The 12349-nt window shown below is 42.5% G+C and overlaps 1 protein-coding gene across 2 annotated transcripts in view; it reads left to right on the forward strand.

The window, feature by feature from the left end:
* Positions 1 to 12349, forward strand: part of IGF1R (insulin like growth factor 1 receptor) — a 257818-nt gene that overhangs the window by 39987 nt on the left and 205482 nt on the right. For both annotated transcript variants that reach the window (XM_090029479.1, XM_090029480.1), the window contains exon 2: positions 3262 to 3807. In XM_090029479.1, the coding sequence (XP_089885605.1) occupies positions 3262 to 3807 (546 nt within the window). The remainder of the gene's footprint in view (positions 1 to 3261; positions 3808 to 12349) is intronic.

Consider the following 12349-nt stretch of genomic DNA (forward strand, 5'->3'; position numbering starts at 1 on the left):
GTGCATCCTGATATGATGGACTGACTGCAAATTGCTCACTTCATCTTTCTGGAACAGACTGAAGTTACCCTAGCATGAGCTGGGTAGCAGAGCCCAGGGTTAACCCTCTCCTGAAGTGGTGTAACTTTTGAGGTGCTCAGAGGGCATTTAGCATGAGTTGACAAGCTTTAATATGCCAGTGCTTGTGTTTTAAGTGCCCTTAGCATGGCATAAGTGTAACATGTAAGTTCACCCTATGCCTTGAAACTGGTACTTGATTTTAAAACCCTCTCCTCATTACATGCTGAAAACAAGAGTGGCTGGAATGCAAAGCCACATGAGGAACAGCTGAGGGGACTAGGGATGTGTAGTTTGGGGAAAAGGAGATGAAGGGGGAAAGAAGATTGCAGTTTTCAAACAGCTGAAATCCTGTCATAAAGAAGAGCGAGAAAAATTGTTCTTCCTTGTCACAGTGGGCAGAACAATAAGGCAGTGGATATAAACTACAGATGAGGAGATCAAATTTCAAGAAAAACCTTCTTAGCCATAGAAGTGGAAGGACACTGGAACAAGCTGCATTCAAGTTGTGGAATACTTTTTATTTAAGGTTTTTTCAAGAAGAAATTGGATAGACTTCTTTCTCTGGTAGTTTAAGATGAATCCTGCATCTTTGCAAAAAGGGAGACTAGACCCTGGAGACTGCTTCCAACCTTACACCTCATCAAGGGCTCCAGTGATAGAAGTAGGCTCTGCTGCTATTTTCCTGTATCTCCAAAAGAGATTCCCCACAAAGTTTGCTATTTTTTCTGTTGCCTGTGATGCGTGGATTAACTGTGCCTTGTTCCTTGGGATGTTACCTTTGAGTCCTTGTTGGATATTAAGGTTGCTATGGTTTTAGCATGTTCATATTCCAGCTCCTTTGCTAGCCTTTTGTGACCATCTTAATTCAGTGTTGTGGGACAGACAGGATGTCTTTCTATTGCTAAACCAATTTTTGAACCTTTGGACAATTTAGCTGGGAGTTCTTCACTAGTTGTGTTTAGAGCTGGCTGCTTGAAGAGAAGAGGATTGCATGAAAGTAACTAAGTGTAATGTGTATAACATAAGAATAACCTGTCCGCCAGGCTGGATCCCAGTGCAAGTTACTGATATAACTGTCATTTTACTTTAGCTCTTTATTTACAAGGGTGCTTCAGAAAGTAGTGTCAGTTTTGAAATAAAACCATTTTGTGTGTAGTGAGTGGGGAAACCACACAGCAGCAGGGAACACTGAGGGTGGCATTGTTTAATGCACCCGTTGTTTACAATGATGTAGAAAAATGATGTGGTCCAGTAAGGGATCATTGCACACAGCATGGTCTTATTTGGAAGTTGACTTTTACTTTCTGAAACACCCTCATATATTGCCACATTCATTAGAGTCTTTGGGAATCATGGGATCCCTGCCAGTTGGTGAATGAAAAGGTCCCCTGTAAATTATGACCCAGAGTCTCTGGGGAATTGTAGTCATAATTGTAAGGGACCTCAAGGATCATCTGATCCAGCCGCCTACATGAATGAAGTATCCTCTGTCTTCAGCCATTACAGAGCGATACTTATCCAGCCTCTTTTTGAAACCCTTGAGTGAAAGAGATTGCATTACTTCCCTGGGCACTTCCACTGTCCTGCTGTTTTAACACTAAGGAAATTTTCCTAATATTTAATGTTGAATCTGCCTTCCTGCAGTTTAAACCCATTGCTTTGTGTCCTGCGCTCTGCTTGGGGCATCCTTTTCCCTGGTTCCCACAAAAGGCTAACTTTGTCGTGATATCCTAAAAGAATAGAATATCCTTGAACTTTGGCCTGGTGCTGTGGTGTTTCAGAGAGGGCCACATGTGCATCATTTTAAACTTATGCATCATTGCTTATGTAGTCAGTTATTACACTAGGTAATAGACTCTTTCAAAGATAGATGTATGTTCCAGGGTTTTTTTTGAAAGCTTATGATGGCATTGACTTAAATCGGCTTCCAAAAAATGTCAGGTTTCTTTGCTAATGTTTTCTATCTCTTGGTGGAAATTCAGGCAAATTTATGTTGGTTGCAAAGCTGTTTTTCCCTCCCCTCCATATAATGGATTTTTCTCATTCTGCTGACAGTTGATGTAGGAAGAGTGCATGGAGTTCAGCCTAGTGTTTTCAAGGGAAAATCCTGCTTGTGACTGTAAATAAGTCTGTTTATGTTGCATTTCTTAGAATTTCAGGAACTGCACGTTGATGTCAAAATTAGTGAAACTTCACTGGAGTACATGCAAACAGGATCTCCATATGTCAGTGAGGAGCCTGAATATTTTCATTTCCTTTTGCTCTCAGGAGAGGAAATCCTGAGTGTTTTTGTATTTTTGTATTGTTAATCTATTGTAAGTGTTTATTCTGGTATTGGGCCCAAACGTGGCTTGAGAACATGGGAAGGTAGTGTGATTTGGGGAGTTAAAAGGATGGAGTTGAGTAGTCTCTATCCTCCATTGCTTTTTTGTCTTGTCTTAGTATCTTAAAGGTTAATTTTTTATACTTGGGTGTCATACTTTTGTTAAACCCTTTGGGAATCATGTGATTGAAGCCCGTATCAGTCAGTGCATAAAAAGAGTCCCGTCTAAGTTATAGCTTAGATCCTTTGGGCGTCTTTATGTGTGCTTGGAGGTGGTGGGGGAGAGGCTTTAATTTAGAGTGGCTTCCAGGAGTCACTCTAATTAAAGTGCCTGCAGCATCTCGTGTATTCAGCATCCCGTGTTTCAAAATGGCAGCGGGAGTACTTTAAAGCTTGTTTGCGTTTGAGTTCAGGCACCCTCGCTGCCATTTTGAAGTGTGGGGACACTGAATACATGAGACGCCAGTGCTGCTGGAACATGCTAATTAACTGAGTCTCCTCTGATGCACTGTAATTACAGCACCCCCTTTAAGCCCCTGTGTAAAGAGCTTCAGTCTCATTTTTGATTGAATTTAGATTTGCTTTCAGCAGCAGTAATAAGGCATCAGTTTCTTCCTTGATGTAAGAAGGGTATACCTGCAGTATTGCAGTCCTGCATGCAGTAGTAAACAATCAATTAAACAAGTTAAATGAATGTGAAGTGCTCATTATGCTTAGTCCCTGTTTTTAAGACTTCACCTTAATTTAGGAGCTAAAACTTTGTCAAAATATTCAGTCCAAGCTCATTTTGGAATTCATTCCAGATTTTTGTAAAGGTTTAAAAACCTCATGTACTAAATCTCCTTCTTCCCTTCTCCCCCATCCCATTGTGTTTTCAGTTTGTGGGCCAAATGTTGACATTCGCAATGATATCCATGAGCTGAGGCGTCTTGAGAACTGCACAGTCGTTGAGGGTTTCCTGCAGATCCTGCTCATCTCCAAGGCAGACGACTACCGCAACTTCCGCTTCCCAAAGCTCACCATGATCACCGACTACTTGCTGCTGTTCCGTGTGGCAGGCTTGGAGAGCCTCAGTGATCTCTTTCCCAACCTCACGGTCATCCGTGGGAGGAACCTGTTCTACAACTATGCCTTGGTTATCTTTGAGATGACAAACCTCAAAGAAATTGGGCTTCACAACCTGAGGAACATCACCCGAGGGGCCATTCGGATTGAGAAGAACTCTGACCTGTGTTATCTCTCCACGGTGGACTGGTCTCTGATCCTAGATGCAGTGTCCAACAACTATATCGTTGGGAATAAGCCTCCAAAGGAGTGTGGGGACTTGTGTCCAGGGACGATGGAAGAGAAACCATTGTGTGAGAAGACGTCCATTAACAATGAGTACAACTATCGCTGCTGGACTACCAACCACTGCCAGAAAAGTAAGAATTTGAATAGGTTGCTGAATTCAAATGTTTTACATGCCTTTTATAAAGCAAGCTATTTCATTATGTGGATTAATTTTGGGCTTTCTGGTAGTGCAAGCTTTTGTTTCGGGGTTGCATGTTCTACATGGCGAGTATATTGGTGGGTAAGATGAGGTTAGAATGACCTGTCGGTTGGGGAAGAAAATAACCAAAGTACATCTCTTTTGGCTATTTTCATGTATGAAAGAAAGATTCTGACTCTGGGGTGGTCAGTAGTTTAATAAGGTTGGAGGAAGGAAGAGCAACTGGCAGGATAGCTGGTTCCATCAGCCAGGAGCCACCAGCGCTGCTCTGTCTCCTGAGTCTCAGCGGCTTTCCTCAGAGTCCTGCCAAATAAGGGAGGCTGTTATAACGAACTTTTTCTGGAGCGTTCATTTCTCAGAACATTTGTTTTTCAGATGGTGTCTTTTGGATGATACTTGTATCCAGGACCGAAGTGCTGCCAGTGGTCCCAAGTTGAGAAACAAAATGGGAGGGTATGGGGAAAGGAGAGGTACTATAGACCTGCAAAGAGAGACATGAGTCAAAACACTGTTGGGCAAAGCACAGGAGTGGGGGAGAACAAACAGTTGCTCCTTTTGGCTATGTCTCGAGGTTTATGGCCCTGACTGAAAACCTGCTGAAGTTGATGAGATGTTCACTGCTTTCAGTGGTCCTACATTTCCCACCAGGATTACCTCCTAAGCCTTCTGTGAATAATCAGCACCACTGAATTCTACAAGTCAGTGCTTGTGTCTGCATACAACTTTCACTGCTTTGAAATATCCCCAAAATTACTTATCCCAAGTTAAAGTCCCTTTGGGAAATTTGGAAAAACTTAAGGCTCAAACCTCCCTTTTTAAAACTATATGAAAGAAAATAATTTTCCTCCCTCTGCAGAATCCTTTTTCTTTTGCATAGTGGTTCAACCTTAGATTGTTGATACTATCAAATAATAATAGCACTCTTGTCTTCAGTGATTTTTACTTATAAAACTAAACAGTTGAACCAAAGCTGAATCTTCCCTTGCCCTTGTGTGGAAGAGAGAATGAACATAAATTGTGTATTGACGGGAATAAATGATCCACAGGCAGAAATAACAGAACAATGGGCTGTGTAATCCCCGTGATATTCCAAATGTGACATTTGCTGCAGGTTCCTCTACTGATTAATTGATTGAAAACCTTCAGCAACAGCCACTAAAGCATATTCTATATTGTGTTGGCTAGGCGCATGATCCTTTGATTTTTAATGCAAATATATTAGCTTCTGTATTAATGTTGTTAAAATAATCTAGTAAAATAGATGTTTTCTTAGCAAGTTTAAAATCTCATGAAGGTGGACCTTGACTATGCACAGTTACTGCTGATTTGCTCACAAGAACATCGAGAGAGGGGTGTGTAGCTGCTTCTTCTAAACCCCGGAAGCTGAAATTTAGAGTGCCGTGGAAACGTTTTCCCTTTCCATAATTCTCTCTAACGTATTGCTCAAACAAGCTCCTGATAGCTTGGGATCCTTCTGTCTGCCTGGCGAGTGGGATGCTTTGTGTGGGATGCATTTCAATGACATGGAGAGAGAAAATGAAACCTTTTGAAATCCTAGAACATCTGGTCGGTCAGCTTTCGGTAACGGATGTGAAAAAGAGAAATCTGTGCTTCCCCAGTTCCCTGAAGCTCACAGTAAAAGCGAGGGCTATGGAGGGAAGCATCTGGGTTTAACATTGGTCTCTATCTTGCAAGCACTGGATGTGCTGAACTGAACTTACATGAATGGTCTCTCCATGACTTCAGTGGGACCGCTTGTTTAAATGGGATTATGCCTGGGTCTTAAGTGCTTGCCGAGTTGGGGCTATAGATAGAAACCTCATTTACCATTGCACTGGTCTGTTTTGCTCCTGTGAGCTTTCTTTCACTAAAGATAATTAGTTTAAGTATTTTCTTCTGTAAATAAGTCCATGTTCACATTATCTGCAGTTTTAAATAGTTAGCGAGAGAAAATTAATGTGCTGGCTAAGTGAAATTATACTTATCTTCTTGTGAGTGTGTTCTTATCTGTTATGGCAGGGTTTATCTCTCTTTTGATAGCAGGTACAGACAAAAATGAACTGCTCAACTTGGTCTCTTTGCACTTCTTAAAAATAGAGTAAACAAGCTCATGGTTTACTCAAATAACCATGATTGCACTGTAAGCTTTGAGTCCATCCTGTAACTTCATGAAAGTAGAGCCCAGCCATATTGCTAGGGCTTAATTATAGAGACTGATCACTGGGAGGAGCAGTTCCTAAAGTTTACTTCAACTTAACTCAGCATTTCAAGGGACAATACCAGAGCTTGAGAGTGTTAGTTTTTCTAAGCTTCATCTATAGTCAGACTTGGAGGCTGTGGGCCTCTGTTTTGGTGCAGCCACTTTGAGTGATCCACCAAGTCCTCAACAAATACCGCCTGTGTAAAATTTAAGTGTGTTGCATTACAATTTTGTTCTAGAAAATGCCTTTATAAAAAGGCATGGTGAGACTCTGTTATCTCGGTGACCTTTTTGTAGGTACTGGAGTGGATTAAAAAAACCCAAAACCCCAATGCAAAAAAGGGAAAAACAGAGAACCCCCTCAAGTGCCAGGATAGAGTAACTCAATCTGGAACAGGCTCAAGATAGGTTTGTTCCTTATAGATTACTAGTGGTAAAAATGGTTCTGAAGGTCAAATCATGCCTTTGTGAAACCTGTGCCCTAAGAGATTCAGAAACTTTGAAGAGTTTGGATGCATCCAGATGAGCATGGACACTTGGTTCCCTGGGGACAAGTAGCGGTGGTGCACCTTGTGCTGCTGCAGCATGTGCCTTGGTGCATGGCAAGTTACCCTGGGTGGGGTAGGGGAGGCTGGGGCCAACACTTGACTGGCCCCAGCAGACTTACCTGGGGTCCTGGGAGGGACTTCTAGGGCTGCAGCAGTGGCAATTCTGTTGTGTGGAGCCTGACCTGTAGTGTGGCCTCAGGAGACCCAACTCTGCTTTTGAGCGGTGCGCTGCCTGTGTGTGCACTGCTCTATCCTGTCCCCCCCCCAGGTTTTTTTGACCCCTGGGGGTCAAAAAAAAAAAAATCCCTCAGGAAAAAATGAAGAGCAGCACATGCATGGGCAGCACTCCCTTGCAGCATGGAGAACATCTAAATGTGCGGTATGTGGCGCTGCAGACATGTTTGGAGTGCCACGTATCGCATGGCCGTGCTTGTCTGCATGCAGCCTTTGGGACCTTAAAAAAAGAAAAAAAATTTGGTGTATTCCATTTGGCTCCCTGTTACTTGCTGTCCCAAAGGAAATGACACAAGAGTCCGGAGCAAGTAAAGTTACTTGAATTTTCTTGAAATCACTTGTTCCAACTTTGAATTGATATCTGAAGTAGATCTGTTGAATAAGAAGATGCCATACTTATATAGGGAGATCAAGCAGACCAGGTGGATAATACTTTTATTTCAAATTGTTTTTCTGTTTTGCCTTTCTATGTGGTGGTAAGTAAGCGAGGGAGGTGGCGATGGAGTGGTAGAGAAGATTGGTGGCTTAGGAGCTGGTAAGGTAGAGAAGAGAGAATTCAGCTGAGTACATGAATAAATCCTAGGATTGTTGGTTGTAGCTGTGTTGGCCTAAGGACATAGGCAGACAAGGTTGTTTGGGTAGATGTGATTATCTTTTATTAGACCAACTAAATGTTATTGGCTATAAATGTTAAATAAATAAATCATCCTAGTAGTTTGACAAAGAGCAAGCAACTTGGAAGTATGTTTTCTGTTAATCATAAGTCATGACCTACAAGGAAGAGGGTTTCAATTTGTCAGCAGTCCATCTAGACAAGTAGCACTGCCCTTTCTGAAGAAAAACAAAGTATAAATGTTCAATTGTTTAAAAGGAAGCTTTTCTGTTTATCCTACTTGATTGTTGGAACACATTAGCAATGAAATCCTTATCTGGAAAGAGCTCTACTGTACAGAAGTACAAAAGAACGTTAAAAAAAGGCTAGTAGTTTAAGTATCTGAATGTTTTTACTCTACATTTTACGCTCTAAGAAAGGCACCACAAGGTCGCAGTGTTTTCTGGAGAGCATTCACTCTGATAAGTGAAGATCACAATTTCCGACATTTCAGTTGTGCGCCATAGCAGTACTAAGCTAGAAATGTTATACGTCTCTGGTGCACTTAATTTGTTATCTTTTTTTGTTGGTTGCAGCTCTATAGAAGGGAGTATGCTTTAAATCCCTCGATATCCCTTATTAAAGGTCTGAGCAAGAATAAAGTTGGTAGGTAGAGAGAGGCTGTGTGGGAACACTCAGTGCTCTTTGCAGCCTGGCTTCTGTTTAATTTTGCCATTGAGTAGAACACGGTTTTTGTTTCCTCCGCTTTCTTTCTCACAAACAAAGGAAAAGGCCTTTGCTTCCTTCGATCTAACTTGCTCAGAAACAATGTTGGAGGTGGGAAGGAGGTAGCATGGGTAACTGTTCTGTGTTTCAGAGAGACAGAGCCGCTGGCTGACATTTATATAACAGACCAAAATCAAAAAATGGCATAAAAAAAAAAAAGTGTTTCAGTGTGAAGGCTCTGTTTTGTAGCCCATGACTCGTGTCTAGTCTGTGTTCTTTTGTTTTTCAGTTCCTTTGCTTTCCCCACGTCCGGAAATCTTAACTCGTTTGCTTCAGTTCCCAGCAAACTACTGCATTATCTACACTGCTGTCATCTCTGATTTTTACACCTAGTTGCCTTCTGGGCTGGAAGGTGCGTTGCCTTTGTCTCCTTTTGGCAGCAGATTCAGACAGTGACTTTTTTTCAGGTATGAGTGAAGTGTTCAGGTTGTTTTCAGCAGCTGGCAGGGGTGGAATGAGACTTGGAATATGAAAAGCGAATTTGGAAGTGGTTGCAAGGAAGGTCATGTCTAAATGCAATAAAAGTTTCCTGTGGAGCATCTCATTTATCGGTGACTTCTAGCTCATGCCGAAGACTACCTAAGCGTGGTTTAGTATCGGTGCTTATATTGGTTAAAATCTCCTTCTTGTTCCTCACTAAATAGATACATAGTACAAGCTTTTTGTTACTTCATAGGGTATAAATCTACCCTGCTTCCTGCTTGTTCAAAGCAAGCCATGATTTAGACTGCCCTAGCTCAAAACTTTGTCAAACCTCCATCCACCTAGCGACACAAGCTTATGGCAGCTTCGCTTGGCCCATGACCTCCAGTGAACAGGAATACTTTGGGTTTACCTGTGCTTTTTGATGCTGAACCCTTAAACTTTCAGGGATGGCAATCTTTGTACATAATGTGGTGTCCTTACTTGGCCACTGGACTTTGAGTCAACTAAAACTTACTAAAACTGGAATGGGAAACTGCACATGTAGAAGAAACACTTAGAGCAAGCTTTTATTGACAGATATATTCTTTGGTATGTTAAAGATTTTTTTCCCCCATCATTGTGTACAGCACTGAGAATGTGGGGTTGACAGAGGGGAAGAAGCCTCTTTCGTATCATTTGAAATAGTACCCACCTTTGTAACAGAATAGCCTTTTTTTTCCCATTGGCTTCCAAATTGGATAAGGCCTTAATAGGCCTTGAAGAATCTAGAGCTTGGCTTCTTCCACTGTTTTCTTAGTTGGGAATCGCATGGAGGCAGACATTATCATCAGGAGATAATGAGTGTGTGTGTGTTTGTACAGTGCATTTCACTTCTCTCTTGTCTCTCATCTGAGCACTCTCCTCTCAACACCCCTATGGAGTCGGTGAGGGTTTTTTTGCAAATTTACACTGGTTCTGGACTGAGGTCCAGGGAATTTTGAGTATTTTGCTCAAGCTAGTGGGAAGTCTGTAAGAACTGCGATTTTTTTTTTTTATCCTTCTGACATGCAGTCTTGTACCACCCTCCTGTAGCACTGTGCTGCTTGTGCCAGTTGAAGTTCTGCCTGAAATTTTTTTACAGTTGTCCCTCTTAACAGGTTCTATTTCTGAAATATCAAAACGGATATACAGGTATTTGTACTGAAACTGCATAAGATGAGATGTGGTCGCATTAGGAGCAGCTGTCAGACTTGTCACTGGGGTCTGCATGATTACAGCAAGATTGAATCAAAATTAAAAATCCCATCCCATGTTGGTTGCATGGTAATACTACAATCTCAGCCCGCTGGAGCTGGCCATGTCACCCTCTTCGCTCCCCCTTCAAACATTAACCTTGGTGCTAGGTGCTGCAGCTTGTATGTCTGCCTGTGAGGATGTGTAGCCCACACCCTCCCTGCTGCGTGTCCAACCCAGAACTGCCTGCCCATGGCATATCAGGGCGAGCTGGGTCTCTGCTGCTCACTGTGTTGGTCCGGCTCTGGTGTGGTGCTGGGGCTGGGACTGACAATCAGCTGATTGTTGGTTGCAGTTTCAGCACCTCACGGGAGTCTTGCATTTGCATTATTCCTGTGCAATAGTCCTGCAAGAGCTGAACGCATGTTAATTAATAAGGTCTGGAGATACTTCTGCAAAAAGTCTTATCTTTGTTATGATAGGAAACCACTTAGCATGTGCTTTGCTGCTTAAATGTGCAGATGCTCACATTCTAAGTACAGTAAACGCATTCTGAGTGTAATGTGCAAAGTGACCCTTGCTGACAGTTTCTTCCTTGTGTCTCTTAATTCCTGACGGAATCCAGTTAGTGCCTTTCATTTGTTTTCCGTTGAGGCAAATGAAAATGAAATAGAGACGCTTCCTTATGCCTTGGGAAGAAAATATCAAAATCAGTAGCAGTTTATGTTGAACAGAAGAACAGCAGGTCTTCCTTTTTAAGGCAAGTAGAAAGTGAGGTGTCCTGTTGTCACAAAGTTGTACAGTTGGATTATCCAACCATCTGGCCTACAAAGTTTATCCACCCCTTCCTTCTAACTTCTGTCCTTTGACAATGATGTAGATATTCCACTGAAACCAAGGAACTGTGCAAGCGTTTCCCTTCATGGATTTTGGGACCATCATGACTTGGAGTACTCTACCATTAAGTATTTATTCTGCCTGATAATATCCCTTAAAGAGAGACTAGGATTCTGGTCAGGCTGCCTCTAATGATTCATGCTTACTCCCTGTTTTTCTTTTATTACCATATTTACCTTAATATACTAAAGATAGGGTCATGTCCTGTCTCCCTCCCTGCCGCCACCCCAGTCAGCATGGGGCGGAACACCATTCACATATGATGCGTGAACGTATATTCACATACGAAGCAGAGGGGAGAGCAGGTTGTGTGGGTGCAGGTGGCAGGGGGACTAGGAAGGCTGCAGGGGGAAGAAGTGGGCAGGGCAAAGAGCTAGGAGGCCACCTGACACCCTCCCACCCCCCACCTCCTTCACTGCTTTCCCTGTTATAGCAGTGGGTAGTGGTGATTCAAGACACCCCTCCTATACTTTACCCAGAAAATTAAAACAGAATTATATAAATTGTTCTTATAGAATGTAATTATTGGATGGTTGTTTTATATTCAGGGTCATTTTGTACTTGAGTAGATATAGTACCTGTGGTGGTTATACACCTTAGGATCCATCGGTGGTAGGAATGACTTCATATAGAAACTTACCCTGCGTGCTGAGTGGGACACCACACAGAGTCTGGCCTCTTGTCTGAGAAGTTCTAGGAAAATAGATTTTGGGGGCAGTGGGAAAGGGACGTGCTCTTTCTGGAGTTAAAGCAAAACCAAACCCTTCCCATTGCAGAGCTTCTGTTCAAACAAGGAAATGAGGCACCTTTAATGTTTAAATGTGCCACTAGTGTAAGTAGGCATGTACAGTTTTACTTCATTCTTTTACACATGTTCTGCTGTTATGCTTTAAGGACGATAGTGTAGTTTTAGTGTAGGAGGTGGATTTGTTATTAAAAGAACTGTTTTTATATGCATATTTTCCCTCAACTGCTACTGGGGTTAGGCTCTTGAAAGTTCCCGTGGTTGGCAAAAGCATGGCTGACAAGACAAAAGGTTTATGGGAAAATGGCAGGTGGTGGGCTAATGTGCGGCCATGGAAAACTGTAGTTACTCAAAACTGTATACCGTGGCAGCCAAAATGGTATATGGAATATTAAGTGTAGATACTCAAAACCGTGGCGAGCGAGGGAAACCTGTATTGCACTTTACAAGACTGATGTGGAAAATTCCCTGCATGGTTAAACGTGGTCAAAGTGACAGAGGCAGTTACAGAGATGTGCAAGCTTGTGGAGGCTGATGATTAAGCAGACTGGCTGCTGAACACGCATTCTTTTCATTGAGAATGAGTCTTTGCTCCCTCTTGTATCAGCCATTTGGCCTCAAGACTAGAGATGAGAGGGCAGCAGTAAGTGGGAAGGAACGCCCCAAAGGGTCCCTTCTGCTACCAGATGTATGGGGACAAACAGCACAAGATATTTTTGAATGTGTTCAGACTGCAGAGTCCAGAAGGTTTCACTGCTGACGGACTAGGCTCTGCTGTCTTTGATGCAGCCTCACTGACTTCCCGGGCACGGATCAGGACATCAGGTGGAGCTG

The sequence above is a fragment of the Crocodylus siamensis genome, chromosome 15 (genome assembly GCF_052110815.1).
Source record: "Crocodylus siamensis isolate JL-2025a chromosome 15, ASM5211081v1, whole genome shotgun sequence".
Classification (NCBI taxonomy): Eukaryota; Metazoa; Chordata; order Crocodylia; family Crocodylidae; genus Crocodylus; species Crocodylus siamensis.